Below are 17,314 nucleotides of genomic sequence, written 5' to 3'. Positions count from 1 at the left end.
GCTTGTCTTGATTAGGAAAATCAGGACAATCAAAACTTTAAAAGACTTGGTAGAACTACATCATATAAGGGTGGTTCTGGGGTTAAAACATAATGGTTAAGACCCTGGACTCTGGGTTCAGATGACGTATTTCAAGTCACTGCTCTTCTGCTTCCCAATGTGATTTTGGATAGTTTTGGCAAATTATCTATTCTCTTTAAATTTAAAAAACTACAATCTGATGTCATTAGAATTAATCCATGGCAAAGCAGCTAGTACAGTATTTAACTTTATGGTTGTGGTAAAGATTAGATGAGTTATTGCCTGTAAAAGGCTTAAAATACTACCTGGGAAATGATAAACTATTGGTAGCTATTTTTATTGTTATTGGTTTGTGTCATTTTCAGGATATAATAGGCCACAGTTTTCTCTCCACCTAATTAGGTTTTCCTTTTCTTTTTGTAGAATATTCTCATTGCGATAAAGGAAGTTTTTTTTTTTTTTTTTTAAAGATTTTATTTATTTATTTGACAGAGAGAGAGATCACAAGTAGGCAGAGAGGCAGGCAGAGGTGGGGGGGGAAGCAGGCTCCTTGCTGAACAGAGAACCCGATGTGGGGCTTGATCCCTGCACCCTGAGGTCATGACCCAAGCTGAAGACAGAGGCTTAACTGACTGAGCCACCCAGGTGCCCCTCGATAAAGGAAGTTCTACCAGTGTTATATTTGATCAGTATTATCAGAATCAGAAAATTTTTATTGTTTTTCTTTTCTTTTTTCTTTTTTTTTTAAAGGAATGAACTATTTATTTATTTTTTTAAATTTATTTATTTATTTTTTAAAAGATTTTATTTATTTATTTGACAGACAGAGATCACAAGTAGGCAGAGAGGTAGGCAGAGAGAGAGGGAGGAGATAGCAGGCTCCCTGCTGAACAGAGAGCCCGATGCGGGGCTCGATCCCAGGACCCCGAGATCATGACCTGAGCTGAAGGCAGAGGCTTTAACCCACTGAGCCACCCAGGCGCCCCTCTTTTTTTTTTTTTAAGATTTTATTTATTTGACAGAGAGAGACACAAGGAGAGAGGTGACACAATCAGGGGGAGTGAGAGAGGAAGAAGCAGGCTTCCCGCTGAGCAGGGAGCCTGCCCCAGGACCCTGGGATCATGACTTGAGCTGAAGGCAGCTGCTTAATGACTGAGCCACCCAGGCACCCTACTTGTTTTTCTTAATTATAAAATGTATATGAATTAAAAAAATTAATTTGCTTTGACCTCTTGAAGAGAATGAAAAATACTAATTTGTGTTAAACTCTTACACAGCTTTTGATGCTGTCTAGTTTTATTAACCATTTTTCTTTCTTTTTTTTTTCCCTGCTTCTCTTTCTTTTTAAACTACTAGGAACATGTTTGACAAGTTGAACCGTGATGCCTTTCAAATCGTTTCTTATTTTTTGTTTCAAACACTGGACCAGTCTCTCACCAAAGAAGTTTTCAAGTGAGTCAAGTTCTTTTCTTTTCTTTTTATAAGTAGTCATTCTCAAATTTGAAAAGGGAGTATGCTCTGATATAAGCCAGAATTTCAGCTTTGTCCTTTTACTAGTATGAATGGATATCACAAAAGTCAGGTTTGAATCTTATAAATTTAGTGCTTGACCTTTGTAAATCTGAGTGATTTTTCTTAGGTACCTATCTTAAAATCATATATTTTAAAATCATTGATTATTTTATAGATAAGACTTTTGTTTTATATACTTAGTTCCTAACATTCTTCTTAGTCACAATTAGGCCAAACAGTTAATTGGTACCAGTCTATCTGTATAGTTTTGCCTTATTCTTTTTTTTTGTTTGTTTGTTTTTGCTGATTACCCCCTGCCTTACTCCTTTTTCTGTAGGCAATATTACTTGTTTTGTCTATTTTTACTTTTTTTTTTTTTTTAAGATTTTATTTATTTCACAGAGAGAGAGAGAGAGAGAGATCACAAGCAGGCAGGCAGAGAGAGAGAGGGGGAAGTAGGCTCCTCGCCGAACGGAGAGCCCGATGCTGGGCCCGGGATCCCAGGACCCTGAGATCATGACCCGAGCCAAAGGCAGAGGCTCAACTCACTAAGCCACCCAGGCGCTCCTTGTCTATTTTTACTTTTTGGGTGTCTCTAAATCCTTACTATTTTTGTCAGTGATATATAAGTGTTAAGTGCTGTAGGAGAAAATCATTCCTATTAAGTTTAGTCTAATGTTAGATACTGTTGAGTATTAGTTTAAGGAGGAGATAAAAACATGAATACCGGTAAACCTTGGTTCCAAGATATTTTGCATGTGTCTACCACCAGAAAAAGTGTTTTAAGTTTGTTTTGATATTTGTATTTTGCTGTTATCCTCTTAAATACAAAAGCACAGTGTCTGCTTTACGATTCTTTCCTTCTCCATCTGCCCTTCCCCCAACTTGTGCTTTCTTTCTTTTTTTTTTTTTTAAAGATTTTATTTATTTATTTGACAGACAGAGATCACAAGTAGGCAGAGAGGCAGGCAGAGAGAGAGAGAGGAGGAAGCAGGCTCCCTGATGAGCAGAGAGCCCGATGTGGGGCTGAGGACCTGAGGGGCTCAGGACCTGAGCCGAAGGCAGAGGCTTTAACCCACTGAGCCACCCAGGCGCCCCTCAACTTGTGCTTTCTGTCTCTAAAAATAAATCTTAAGAAGAAAAGCAACAATAACAACAAAAAAAAAAAAAAGAAGAAAAGCAACAAGTACATTGTTTAGGCATTGTTATTTTTGATAATTTATTCTTAATATTTTGTGTCCGGTTAAAGCTATGAGTGACCAGGAGCACATGTATATTTAAAACATCTTTTTTGGAAATCTCTATCTTTAAGCTATAGGACTTATTCTGGCCAAATAAAAATAGATTTTCTAATTTTTTCCCCCTTTTTCTGATTATAAACAAAATACAGTTCATTTTAAGTAATTCAGGAACTATAGAAAAATGTAAAGATGGAAGTAAGCATCATTCCTAAACTCACTAACCAGAAAGTATCACTGCTGATATTTTAGCCTTTTAGTCCTTTTTTTAATGCATACTTAATTTTTTACATGACTATATAATGTATGTTATGACATAGAAGTATTAAAAAATGAGGTCCTAAACAAATAATTATGTCTCAGAAAAAAATTTATCAGGGGAAAGTAATAGGTAAATTTTAAGTCCTTTGTTTTTGACTAAAACAGAGGCAAAACTTTGTAATCATTTTATATATTGTTTATACACAAAACAGTAGTACACACTGACTGTGTTATGGGTTGTCTCTGGGAGTGCAAAGCGCTCATGTCATTCCTTCCATGCTCTTCCTGTGCAACCATTTATGTTTCTCTCTCTCTCACCCCCCCACCCCCCAGGCTTAACATACTAATTTATTAATACCATCTTTTTGCATTAGTTCAGTGAATTCATTGAGAGTGTTGTCTTCTTTAGCTGATTTGTAGTAATTTTAATGATGTTTCATTCATTTAATATATGTCTACACTGATGATTTGTGGTAAACTGGACTCAACCTTATGGTAATTTATAAAGGAAAATGCCCAATTTCTCACAAGTTGCTGTCCTTCTTTAGTTGAAATCTATAAATATTAGCTTTGGTTCATTTAGCACTTACGTTTCTAGTATAGGACAGAAGTTTCATGTTTAAAAATTTTGCTGAGTTTTTTTGTACACAATTCTAATGCTTTTATATCTGTTTTTAAGGCTTTGTTGGCCTCCATTTGACCAAAAGAGTGACACTGAATTCCGGAAACATTGCTATGAATGGTTAAAAAAGATTTCTGTAAGTATTCTCTTTCTGAAAGATGTAAACTTAAGTTAAAAACTACATTAAGGGATCCCTGAGTGGCTCAGTGGGTTAAGCCTCTGCCTTCTGCTGAGGTCGTGGTCTTAGGGTCCTGAGATCGAGCCCCGCATCAGGCGCTCTGCTTGGTGGGTAGCCTGCTTCCCCCTCTCTCTCTCTACCTACTTCTCTGCCTGCTTGTGGTCTCTGTCAAATAAATAAATCTTTAAAAAAAAAAAACTACCTTAAATTTTATTTTTGGCTTTATTGAAGTGTAATCCTACATTAATTTTTTGGAGGTGAAGTCTTTAATGCTTTTATGCTAACAGTATAATAGTGAAGAAATACTTGTTAAAATAATATTTTTGGTGGTTTTGGTTAGGATTTTGTGTATTTCTAGGAAACCAGCTTTGCTGCCTAGATGCATTGGAAATAGGTTTCTGAGTTCTTGCAAGTTTATGTCATAGTTTTTGTTTAAAGAAACTTTTTAAATTTTATTTTATTTTTAAAAAGATTTTATTTATTTATTTATTTGTTTGTTTGTTACATATTTTATTTATTTGCCAGAGAGAGAGAGTACATACAAGCAGGCAGAGAGGCAGGCAGAGGCAGTGAGAGAAGCAGGCTCCCTGCTGGGCAGGGAAAACTTTTTTGATGATAGATTACCTTAACTTGTGTCCCCATACAGTATCCATAATTGTGGCTTTATATTATAATTATTTTTTGTGACCAAGTCCACCAAGAGTTTAGAAATATTCAAATATTCAATTTCTGGTTCAAATGGAATAATCTTTACATAGTAGGAATTATGGCTGTCAGTATTACTATTTTCAGAATTTTCTATTATTATTTTTATTATTATTATTATTTTCTATTATTTATTTGACAGAGAGCACCCATGAGGCATGGGTTGGGAGGGGCAGAGGGAGGGGCAGAGGGAGAGGGAGAGAGAGATTCTAAGCAGATTCTGCGCTGAGCGCGGAGCCAGAAGCGGGGCTTGATCCCGACCCTGAGATCATGATCTGAGTCAAAACAAGAGACACCTAAACAGCTGTGCACCTGGGGCTCCCCAGAGTTATGGTTATTACTTGATAAGGTTATTATTCATAAAGTCTTCAAATTATCTTATTTCTTTTTTCCATAGGTGGAATGTGGAAGTAGCTTTCCTCAAGTTGTTGGGTCACTTTTTCTTTCTCCTGGTGGTCCTAAGTTTATTCATCTGATGTATCATTTTGCAAGATTTGTTGCAATAAACTATATCAAAACCCATTCTAAAAGTAAGTTATATTTTTAGTAAGAATTTTTTTGTTTTCACTTTTAAATTTTTGTTTTTCATAATTTATAAGTCATAAAGAGATTTTATAAAGTCATAAAGAGATTTTAATAAAGCAAGGTAGGATAAAAACATTAAATTACCTCACAAGGTAATAGTTAATATTCTACAGGAACTATAGTTTGAAAGCCTCTAACGACCGTAAGTAACTATTGGTGTGTGTATGTATAATTTCTGAAGACCATTTGCTTGGTCAAAGGAATTGTGCATTTTGTTAGTTATCCGTGTATTTTCTGTCGAGATTGGTCAGTTTATACCTCTGTCACCAGTGTATGGAGAGGTTCTGTTTTCCCAAAGGCTCAACAACATTGTGTGTGGTCAGACATTTTTATCTTTTTAGTCTGATAGGTTAAAATGGAATCTCAGGGTGGTTTTAATTTGTATTTCTCTTATTTAGTTAGATTGAAAATTGTTTCATATATTTAAGAGCAGCTTGTGTTTTTTTATATACTATATTCATAATTGTTCATTTTTCTCTTTTTTAATTTTTTTTTTATTATTTTTTTTAAAGATTTTATTTATCTATTTGACAGAGATCACAAGTAGGCAGAGAGGCAGGCAGAGAGAGAGAGAGGAGGAAGCAGGCTCCTGCCAAGCAGAGAGCCCGATGCGGGACTCAATCCCAGGATCCCGAGATCATGACCCGAGCCGAAGGTGGAGGGTTAACCCACTGAGCCACCCAGGCGCCCTGTTCATTTTTCTCTTAAGTTACAGGTTTTTTTCCATTTATAGGAGCTCTTATTTATTACTATCCTTTCTCTGTGATGTGATATGTAAGCCTTTTTTTTTCCATTTTGTTTTCTATGCATGATTTTTAAAGAACTTATACATATGATCTTGGTGTTTAAGTATTTGTATATGTAAAATTTAATGCAACATAAGCATTGTTACCAGTTTTTCTTTTCATAGGTGGTCTATTCCAATTACATGTAGCCTGAAGTATTTTAGTATATGTGCTGTTGAAGCGAGCACTAGCCCAAAGTATTTCATATGAAGTATGTATGTTTGGACTTAGCAAGAGTTTGTTGTGCATAGGCGTCTAAGCATGGGTTGTCTTATTTCTGATTTCTGATTTAAATAAATTCCTGTCAGCATGTTTAGTGTCTAGATGACTTCTACATTCAGTGAACTCATCCCCAGTTGAATATATAGAATTTGTGGTTTCTTTGGGGGTAGCACTAGGACCTGGATTAGTAATGTTAGGTGCACTGGAGTGGTCTCCGTTTATCCATTTAGCCATTAAAGTAGGATTTATTACAGCTAAAAATGTGGATTCTGAAATGTTTGGGTGGATTGTTCTCAGGGTCTGCTTTGATCATTAGTAACACAGCCAAGAATTACCTGAGAAATGGAGACTGGTTTTGTTTGGTTGTCCTGTTGGTCTTACTAGATAGAAAAATAAACAGCAAAGGACGTGTTGTGATCTAACCTCATCTCTTTAATTGATTTTCTTTCTTTGTTGTGAAGAGATCCTGGTAAGAAGTTGCTCTTGTATAAGAGTGTATTTGTTCATGGATATATCAAGCTGTGATAATAAGAATTATTTGGGGCAGAGAGACTTTCAAAGTTTTTATGATTCTATAAAACAACTCAACTTCAGATACCCTTTTTTAGTTGCCTACTTAAAAATAGATTTCCATGCTTTTGTTAAAATTAGTTGTATCTGTTTATGTGGCATACCAGTTTTTAAGGAGTTGTAGTTTGAGTTATTAATCTCTTAAAATTAATGAATCTCCAATTTTTGATATTTGATATTTTCTGTCATCTTATTTGTCTTCCATGTAGATTCTTCTATACGTTTTACAGAGACATTTAATGTAAAATCACAAGATATGCACAAATGCATTGCCAGATGCCATGTGGCACGTAATAGATTTTTACACATTTTGCAAAGAGAAGACTGTGTTACCCGAAAGTATCAGGAAAATGCGCAGTAAGTAATACATTGATAGTTAGAAAATGAAAATTCCAGGGGCGTGTGGGTGGCATAGTTGGTGAGGCATCTGACTATTGGTTTTGGCTTAGGTGGTGATCTCAGGTTTGTAAGATCTAGCCCTGCTCATGGCTCTGCACTGGGTGTGAAGTCTGCTTAAGATTCTCTCTCTCCCTCTCCTTCTGCCCCTCCCTCACATGCTCTCTCTTTCTCCCCCCACCCCACCCAAAAGAAAATGAAAATTCCGTTCTCCTTAGCAAATGTCATCAGTGTACCTTCAGTGGCAGTAATCTGTGCCTACCTCAAAACCCCTTAGTGTCCTATTTTCATTTTAAAGCCGGATAACTTCTGAATAACATATTTTAAAACTGTGCAGATGTACATGAAACTTTAGAGCAAAGGAAAATATTACCTTAGTTTAAAAATTCAGTGTCTTAGGTGTTTTTCATTTTATTAAACATGGATTTACATCTTTATGCTGTAATTATTGTGCTCATTCTATTTTGTATTTTTTCTCTTCATATTTTATTCTGTAAATTTTTCCATATTGCCATACTATATTGCTTTTATTAAAAAATTAAAACATTTTTATTTTTTCAATTTTCTAAAGTATATTGCTTTTAATATCTACTTAATAATTGAGTATCCTTTAAGTTGATATTCCGTCAAGTAGGTATTCCATAGTTTCTTTAACCATCTCATCTTGTGTTATATTTAGGTTCCTCTTGTCAGCAAATTTTTTTTTTAATATTTTATTTATTTATTTGACAGACAGAGATCACAAGTAGGCAGAGAGGCAGGCAGAGAGAGAGGGAGAAGCAGGCTCCCCGCTGAGCAGAGAGCCCGATGCGGGGCTCGATCCCAGGACCCTGAGATCATGACCTGAGCCGAAGGCAGAGGCTTTAACCCACTGAGCCACCTAGGCGCCCCTTGTCAGCAAATTTTTTTTTGAGTTACTTTTGTGTGCCAGATATTGTTTAGGCACTGTCGTACAGCATTAAACAAGACAGGCAAGGTTTCTAGTCTCAAGAAATAGAGTGTGTCAAAATTTTTTTTTTAAAGATTTTATTTATTTGTTTGACACAGAGATCACAAGCAGGCAGAGAGGCAGGCAGAGAGAGAGGAAGGGAAGCAGGCTCCCCGCCGAGCAGAGAGCCCCACGAGGGGCTCGATCGCAGGACCCTGGAATCATACCCTGAGCCGAAGGCAGAGGCTTTAACCCACTGAGCCACCCAGGTGCCCCGAGTATGTCAAATTTTTAATGATTATAAACAACTACAGTAAGACAACTTTTTATTTATTTATTTTTAAGATTTTATTTATATATTTGACAGAGCGAGAGAGATCACAAGTAGGCAGAGAGCCAGGTAGAGAGAGAGGGGGAAGCAGGCTTTTTGCTGAGCGGAGAGCCTGATGCGGGGCTCGATCCCAGGACCCTGAGACCATGACCTGAGCTGAAGCCAGAGGCTTAACCCACTAAGCCACCCAGGAACCCCAAGACAACTTTTTAAAAGTTGTGTTACCTATCGTGAAAACTAAAGAATCCTTTGAAATCATCTTGAAACTACAATGTTGCCTATCGTGACCCTGGGTATGTGTGACGAGGTTAAGAGAGCAGAGTAGTCCTACTTCCAACATTTTTATTTGAAGACAGAGTGTATATGAGCCGAGAAGTTCTGGTCCATCTCAATAGCATCCTGTATGTTAGATCACACTGTAAGTCTTGGAGGAAGTCTAGACTCCTTTAGCTGGCCACTGGCTGTATTTGGAAGAGTAGTCTTCAGAGGCCTTGAGAAAAGATAAGAAATGGGGGAAAATATCAAAGTGGCCTATACCAGTTAATTGTAGTGGAATTATAATTGTTATTTGTTTGTTTTCTTACAGATTGTCAGTTAAACAAGTACGAAATTTGAGAGCAGAATGTATGGAACAGCAAAACCAAATAAAAAAGTAAGTGGCTTTTACATTAGAGCTGAAAGTTGCCTTAGTGCAGCTCCTGCATTTTACCAGTAAGAAAACTGAGTCCCATAGGATTAGAACATAATTCTGATTCCTCGTCCACTTCTTCTAATAAATTTATTGCTTTTGGGGCACCTGGGTGGCTCAGTTGGTTAAGGGTCTGCCTTTGGCTCATGATCTGGGGTCCTGGGAACAAGCCCTGAGTCAGGCTCCCTGCTTAGTGGTAGTCTGCTTCTCCCTCTCCCTCTGCTGCTTCCCCTGCTTGTGCTCTCTCACTCTCTCTCTGTCAAATAAATAAATAAAATCTATAAAAAAATTGATTGCTTTGAGCTAGAATTGTATTTTTTTAAAAATTGGAATGGTTGTTAGTGAGTGGGTTTATGGATCAGTTCACTCTTTTGGTGGTAAATTACCATGAAATTAAAAAAAATGACTAATGAGATCATTTATTTTTTAACTAGAATGGAACCCTATGATGACCAAAGTAATATACAAGAGAAAATCCAAAAGGTGAGGTGACTTTTTAAGGGAGAAATTTAATCTTTCTTACTTTCGTGATGTGCAGTGTTGACTTACTTAATTGGACCCTTATATTCTGTTTTTGTCATTTCTTTTTGTTAAACTGTTACTTTTTAAAACACTCATTAATAAGTGATATATAAAGGTATCAACAGGGTGCCTTTAAAAAGCATGAATATAATGGAAAAATGAACTTATAATTTATAAGACTAAATATATACAAAAGCAGTTTTAAATATGGTTAAAAGTTTAGCTTGATTGTAACTTAATCAGTAGTATTAATTTATGTAAATAAAATATGTTAACTGAAGGGAGATATTAAGTATGGAAGAAGAATGAGAAGTCACATTGAAGCTGGCTTGGCAGTAGGGAGGAATCTGGCAGACATAAATAATCTGAGGTTTTCAGAGGGTGGCTTTGATATGAGATTGGAGTATTTTCTTAGGCCTTTATGTTTAGATGAACTCTCTCTCAAGCTCTTCGTCCTGTTTTTATTATCACTGAACTGCTTTGGGTGTTAATTTAGCTTCCCAGACAGTTTGTCACTGGGGAAGGTGAGTGCCCACCTCAGGATATAATTATTCATCCATTCAGTGAATTTTTATTGATCACCTGCCATGTGCCAAGTGTTCTGGATGTTAGAGCTCTAGAAGTAAAAGAAAGAGGCAAAGTCACTTCCTTCATGGATCTTCCAGCTTTGTGAATATGAATACTTCTATTACTGAACACAGTATCTTTGATTGTAAATTTAATAGGTTGATGTGAAACGTGTTTGAAAGTTTTCACATTGCTCTTCTCCTGAGTTTGGTTAATGTTCACTTTCCCTGAGTCCGGTCATTTTTTTATCCATTAACAAGATAAAAGTAAAAATCTGAGAATCAAAAAAAAAAGAAAAAAAAATCTGACAACCAGTTTCTGGATCTTTGTCAACCAAGGAAATGCAATCCTGTGAGACCCCTAGACTGCTAGTCAACGAGTCTTCTTTGGGGACTTAACTTTGTACAGTGGGAAGACACAAATCCAAACGTGGGTGTAATTGTATTTCCCTGCTCGCCTCCCACTTTTATAAATTCTTTTAAGGAATCCTATGTGTACAAAAAAGTGCAGAAGTCATAAGTATGTAGCCTGATAAAATTTCACAAAGTGAATACACGTATGTAACCAGCATACAATTTAGGGAACAGAACATTATTCTGGAAGCTTCAAGCCCCTTTTCATGTACAACCATTTCCCCCCCAAGAGTAAACACTTTCCTTCTTTCTTACATTAGAGATTAGTTCGACACTTCTTGAACTTTATATTAAAGGGGAGTATAGAATATATTCTTTTGTGTTTATCTTCTTTGACTCATGCTGTTTTATCTGTGCCGTTGTGTGTGTAGGTTGTGTGTTCCTTTCTCAGTACTATGTAGTGTTTTATGAATATAGTACAACGTATTTTTTTTTACTCTAGGTAGACGGTTGGGTTAGTTGCAGTTTTTGACTTTTACAAATAGGAGTGCTATGAACATTCTTCAGAAATTTTGTTTACTGGGGTGCCTGAGTGGCACAGTGGGTTAAAGCCTCTGCCTTCAGCTCAGGTCATGATCTCAGGGTGCTGGGATTGAGCCCCGCATCGGGCTCTCTGCTCTGCGGGGAGCCTGCTCCCCACCCCCGCCGCCTGCCTCTCTGCCTACTTGTGATCTCTGTCTGTCAAATAAATAAATAAAAAATCTTTAAAGAAATTTTGTTTACTATTTTAATGGAAGTATAGTTGGCACACAGTGTTCCGTGAGTTTCCAGCATATGGCCTAGTGATTGGACAGCTGTTATGCGCTGCTCACCACAGGTACAGCTACCACCTGTAAATGCTCTTACATGTGCATTTAATGAACATAGGTTAATACATGTTTAAGATTCTTTGCTTTTAAAGAAGCATGGTTTCAGGGCACCTGGTGGCTCAGTGGGTTAAGGCCTCTGCCTTTGGCTCAAGTGTGATCCCAGGGTCCTGGGATCAAGTCCCGCATCAGGCTCCCTGCTCAATGGGGAGCCTGTTTCTCTCTCTCCCTCTGCTACTCCGCCTGCTTGTGTTCTCCCTCTCTCTCTCTTTTTCTCTCTGTGAAATAAATAACATAAATAATCTTTAAAAAAAAACATGCTTTTTCATATTTTTACCTTTTGAAACTTGAATGAATCTTAATATTGATATGTAGTATGTTTTCTTCCCTTCCTGAAAATCTTTCATTATTTCTCCCTGAAAAGTTTTTTTTTCTTTCTTTCTTCCTTTATTTTTTCTTTAAAGATTTTCTTTATTTGAGAGAGAGCATGAGTGAGGTGGAGTGGCAGAGGGAGTGGGAGACTTGATCTGAGAACCCTGAGATCATGACCTGAGCCAAAGGCAGTCACTTAACCAACTGAGCCACCCAGGCGCCCCTGCCTCGAAAGTTTCTATTAGATTGCATGTCAAAACATAGAAAATGGTAATTGTATCTTGGTAGTATGAAGTTTCTTAGATTTGTTTTGAAAATCATGGTGGGCTAAATTCTCCTGAGAAATTATTTTTTTTCTCCTGAGAAGTTTTTTAGTTTTAAAACCCCTTTGGAAGTAGTATCAATGCTTTTAGGCAGTAAATTTCCTCATCAGGAATCATTATAGGAGTACTTCATTTGTTCTAGAGAGTGAGCATGTATTTGTATTTTACATTTCTTTGATATATGTACAGATTATGTATAGTCTTTGTCTTTGTTTTTAAAGGTTCGGTCTTTGTGGGCTTCAGTGAATGAAACGCTCATGTATTTGGAAAAAGAAAGAGAAGTTGTTAATGCAGTCCTTAATCTTGTTAACCAATATACTTTAGATGGAACTAATGTTGCTATCAATATTCCAAGGATCTTACTTGACAGAATTGAGAAACAAATGTGTCAGGTAAGCATTTGATACTAAGTAAACTACTGAGAAAACTCTTAATGTAATTATTATATATGGTAATAATAAATACATGTATTCAATAACTAATATATAATATGTAAACATAAATAATGTATATTCTTTTTCTTACAGTGTTTTTCTCCAGAATTTATTTTTGTGACTAAATCTAGTAGAGCATTCATACAGAGGGCTATTGTTAACCGTGTATATATTATATATTAGAGTGTGTATATTTATATACATAAACTTTTACTGTTCATCCCTTTTATGGTGCTACATCATACAGTAGATGCATGGAGGAGGTTACTTAGTAGGAAGATGGTATGGTACAAGTTCTTTATAAGATCTCAAGGAGAGCAGCAGTGATCTATTTGCTAAATGTCTTTTTAAAATGTCTCTACCCTGTGGTTTCTCTTTCTTCTTGATTCTGTTAAGGATTTTAGTCTCTTCTCCCATTAGCATTTGTGACCTCGTGTCTTTACTCTCTTTGGTTTTTCAGACAGCTGTTCTCAGTTTTTCTACTGATTCTTTTTCTCTAACTTTCAAATGAAAGTATTTCCATGGTTCCTTTAGTGCCTACTTTTCTTACCCCCCTACTTTTCTTCATCTGTATTTTCTTAATTCTTTGTTTTCATCAGTATCCTATACAGTGGTATTCCCAAATTAGTATTTCCAGTCTCTCTGTCTACCTGAACTGCATCAAATTATTTCCACTTGCTCATATGACATTTCCATCTGGATAGCCTGTATCTTTTTTTTTTCTTAGTGAACTCATAATCTATTAAGTATCTGCTATATGCCAGGCATTAATTATAGCATAGGGAAATACAAAGGTAAAATAGTGTTGTGATACTGAAAAGCTTTCACTGTAATAGATAACATGCCAGCACTGCAAATTTCTATAAAAATCAGAGTCTGCAAATTTCTGTAAAATTTAAAAATCAGAGTCTGCAAATTCAGGTTCCTACAGAGGCTAGATAGGTAATATATGCTAATTGTGTGTAACAAAAGGGGTAAAGTAGGAAGTGAGGAGGTCTTTGGAGAAATAATAATTTTTATGTGAAATCTAAGATTTTTAGTTGATTGGCAGCTAATTCAAATGATTTTTAAAATACTGGAATTGTGCAGGCCAAATAAACATGTCTAAGTTTGGAATTAGCTATTAGGGGCCATCACTTTTCACCTTTTGTTAAAATATGAATTCATGATCTTTCACCAAACCTGCTCTTTCCCCTCAGTCTTTATTTTGCTTTCCATTTATTTGCATTTCTTTTGTTGTTCTAGCTTGCAACTTTTTTGTGTTATGTAAAAATATGGCACAGCATGTTAAATCCTTTCACAGTAGTTATTGTTGGACCAAAATTATTTACTTGGCTTCATTTTTGGGTAGACATTTGACTTGTTTCACTCTTCTTTAAGGTAACTTTTTTATATAATAGTAAAAAATGAAAATATATTTATTTAACAGTTTATTATCTAAAGAACCACTTTTTTCCCCCCTCTGAATCCTAAGTTGCACATTGGAAATGTTTATGAGGCTGGAAAATTGAACCTGTTAACAGTTATTCAGTTATTAAATGAAGTCTTGAAAGTAGTGAAATATGAACGTTGTCAGGCTGACCCAGCAAGAATGACAATAGACCTTCACTTCCTGGAAAAGGAGACCAAACTTCAGAGAGAGAGATTATCAGATCTGAAGTATATGAGGTACTGTAGGAAGATCTTTTTTTGCATTGTTGGGGGAGGAGTGGGTGTTTTGATAATTTTTCAGCATAATTCATGTAGTTGATAGTTCTTTAGCATTGGCAAACAAATGTGAACATTTTATTAGAACTCAAAATGTCCTGGAGAGACACATTAAGTAGAAAGGACAATTAATGTAGTTTTCTTTTTGTCTAGAATGAATTATTTGCCCTTAGTGATAATTCTTTATGAAATAATTTTGACTTTCTCAAGCTTTTCTTTGGAGTCTACGTAAAACTAAGCCTCAGAAAAATTTGTTATTTGAGTGGAGTAATTGAGAGGTAGGACTACCTTTAGGAGTGGACAGAGTATAGGTGTAGAATTTGGACGTGAGTTCAGAACTAGGGAAAAAGAATATTTTAAAGATAAATGGAATAATAGATGTATGATTGCTTTCTGGTCTTAAAAGGAAAAAAGTACTTTAGGTTCTGAATGTTCATTGTGAGAGTTTATTTGGTTTTTATATACTATACTGGTTGAACTTCCAATTATATTTTCTTCCCTTTCTCTGCAAACTGTTGTATTCTTTTTTTTTTTTTAAAAGATTTTATTTATTTACTTGACAGACAGAGGTCACAAGTAGGCAGAGATGCAGGCAGAGAGAGAGAGAAGAGGAAGCAGGCTCCCTGCTGAGCAGGGACCCTGGGATCATGACCTGAGCCGAAGGCAGAGGCTTTAACCCACTGAGCCACCCAGGCGCCCCAAACTGTTGTATTCTTAAATTTTACTCAGTACTTTTATATATTCATGATTTGAATGAAGTTCTGTTTTTATGCTATTGTAGGTATAAAATAAAGGAAGATCTCACCAGTATAAAACATTCTGTTGTTGAAAAACAAGGAGAATGGCATAAAAAGTGGAAAGAATTTCTTGGTCTGTCTCCTTTCAGTCTAATTAAAGGTTTGACTCCAGTAAGTAATGTTGACTTGCCTTTTGGAAAGTAGTTTAATATAAGGCAGTCTTGTGATTTATGTTACAAATGGTCTAGGAATGCTATGCATGTGTAAGTTGTCATCTTTGCACCTGAACCTAAAGTTCAGATGTTTTGGTTTCTGTTATTTTTCTAAGTACGTATTTGAGTATTCACTGGCTGCTTTGAAATTATAGTTACTATTTTTAGATTCAGAGGATTATATTAAAAAGAAAATGAGACATTTCTTTTGCTATTAGGTAGTATTACATTTGAGGCACAGTTGGAGGTGGAGTAGTCCCCTTATTCTAATACTGTACTCGTTCGTTTAAAAATAGTTACAGGATAATTTATATGCTTGATAATTCTATCTTCGTAGGGGGAAAAATCATCTGTTCATAGATTAACTTAGTGTTATTATGGTACTGAGTAAATGTATATTTCAAAATGATGAATTCTGTGTTTTAAGGCTGTGGATCTTTTACCACCAATGTCTCCTCTTTCATTTGATCCTGCCTCAGAAGAAGTATATGCAAGGAGTATTCTTTTGCAATACCCTGCTTCACTTCCAGGTTGGTTATTTGTTTTTCTCTTTCTTAAACCTCCTCCCCATCAGTATTTCTCACTGTGATAGCAGTTCCTTTACATTTTTATCTTGTTTCTTCCCCTCAGTTATTTCTTATTGTGAAATGCACATAGCATTTTAGTCATTGAAGTGTACAACTCAGTGGCATTTAGTAAGTTTACAAAATTGTGCAACCATCAGCACTTTTTAGCTCCAGAATATTTTTATTACCTTAAAAGGAAATCCTAGGGGAGGCTATCCTAGGGCGGCTCAGTCGATTAAACATCTGACTCTTGTTTTTGGTTCAGGTCATGATCTCGGGATCCTGAATTTGAGCCCTGCCTTGGGTTCCGTGCTCAGTGTAGAGTCTGTTTGTCCCTCTCTTTTCCCCTCTGCTACTCTCCCGCATGCTCTTGCTCTCAAAAATAAATAAATCTTTATTTATTTATTTATTTATTTTTTTTTTTTTAAATAGTTTCTTTTTTTTTTTTTTTAAATAGTTTCTTTTTTTTTTTTTTTTTTTTTTTTTTTTATTTATTTGTCAGAGAGAGAGAGGAGCGAGAGTGAGCACAAGTAGACAGAGTGGCAGGCAGAGGCAGAGGGAGAAGCAGGCTCCCTGCCGAGCAAGGAGCCCGATGTGGGACTCGATCCCAGGACGCTGGGATCATGACCTGAGCCGAAGGCAGCTGCTTAACCAACTGAGCCACCCAGGCGTCCCTATTTATTTTTTTTTTTTAAAGGGAACTCCTGTACCCACTAAGCAGTTACTCCTTACTTTCCCCTTTCCCAGTCCCTGGGCAACCACGAATATACTTCCTCTCTTTATGGATTTGTCTATGCAAGTCATATGCTGTGAGGCTTTTTATGTCTTGTTTCTTTCACTTGCAGAATTTTTTTTTTTTTTTCACTTGCAGAATTTTTTACTTTGCACAGTATATTCAAGGTTCATTCAAGTTGTAGCATGTATCAGTACCTCATGTATGACTAAACCATATTTTGCTTATCTGTCATCCATTGATGGACATTTGGGTTGTTTCCACTATTTCACTATTATGAGTAATACTGCTATAAACATTTGCTTACGGGGCGCCTGGGTGGCTCAGTGGGTTGGGGCCGCTGCCTTCGGCTCGGGTCGTGATCCCGGCGTCCTGGGATCGAGCCTCGCATCGGGCTCTCTGCTCAGCGGGGAGCCTGCTTCCTCCCTTCTCTCTCTGCCTGCCTCTCTGTCTGCTTGTGATCTGTCTGTCAGATAAATAAATAAAATCTTTAAAAAAAAAAAAAAAACATTTGCTTACAAGATTTTGTGTAGAAGCCCACAGCTGTTTAGCATGAAAGAATAGTACAATAATTACTTGAATACCACCTGTTTTAACTATCAGTATCTGCTACATTGCTTTATATGTGTATGTATGTGTTTTTGCTAAACCAAGTTGGAGTTCTAGATATTGTAACACTTTACTCTAAATGTTTCAGCATGTATTCCCATAAAAATAAAGACTTTTCCTATATAACTACCATGGTAATGTAACATCTAAAAAATTATAGTAATTCCATAATATCTCAGTTTTCTCAGCTATTATACCACTGTCATATCTATCACACTATTATACCACTATCACACCTAAAATGAATTTCTCTATAATACCTGATAACCCA

The 17,314-nt window shown here is 36.1% G+C and overlaps 1 protein-coding gene across 1 annotated transcript in view; it reads left to right on the top strand.

Annotated features, from left to right (window-relative positions):
• The window catches only part of HAUS6 (HAUS augmin like complex subunit 6), a 42,819-nt gene that overhangs the window by 3,709 nt on the left and 21,796 nt on the right, over positions 1–17,314 (top strand). Inside the window, exons 2-11 of the mRNA XM_080820527.1 lie at positions 1,378–1,473; positions 3,712–3,790; positions 4,935–5,067; positions 6,909–7,056; positions 8,941–9,006; positions 9,477–9,525; positions 12,267–12,437; positions 13,954–14,147; positions 14,968–15,094; positions 15,563–15,665. Coding sequence (XP_080676653.1) covers positions 1,378–1,473; positions 3,712–3,790; positions 4,935–5,067; positions 6,909–7,056; positions 8,941–9,006; positions 9,477–9,525; positions 12,267–12,437; positions 13,954–14,147; positions 14,968–15,094; positions 15,563–15,665 — 1,166 coding nt within the window. The remainder of the gene's footprint in view (positions 1–1,377; positions 1,474–3,711; positions 3,791–4,934; positions 5,068–6,908; positions 7,057–8,940; positions 9,007–9,476; positions 9,526–12,266; positions 12,438–13,953; positions 14,148–14,967; positions 15,095–15,562; positions 15,666–17,314) is intronic.

The sequence above is a fragment of the Martes martes genome, assembly GCF_963455335.1.
Source record: "Martes martes genome assembly, chromosome: 12".
Classification (NCBI taxonomy): Eukaryota; Metazoa; Chordata; class Mammalia; order Carnivora; family Mustelidae; genus Martes; species Martes martes.
This window is presented reverse-complemented; position numbering and strand designations above follow the sequence as displayed.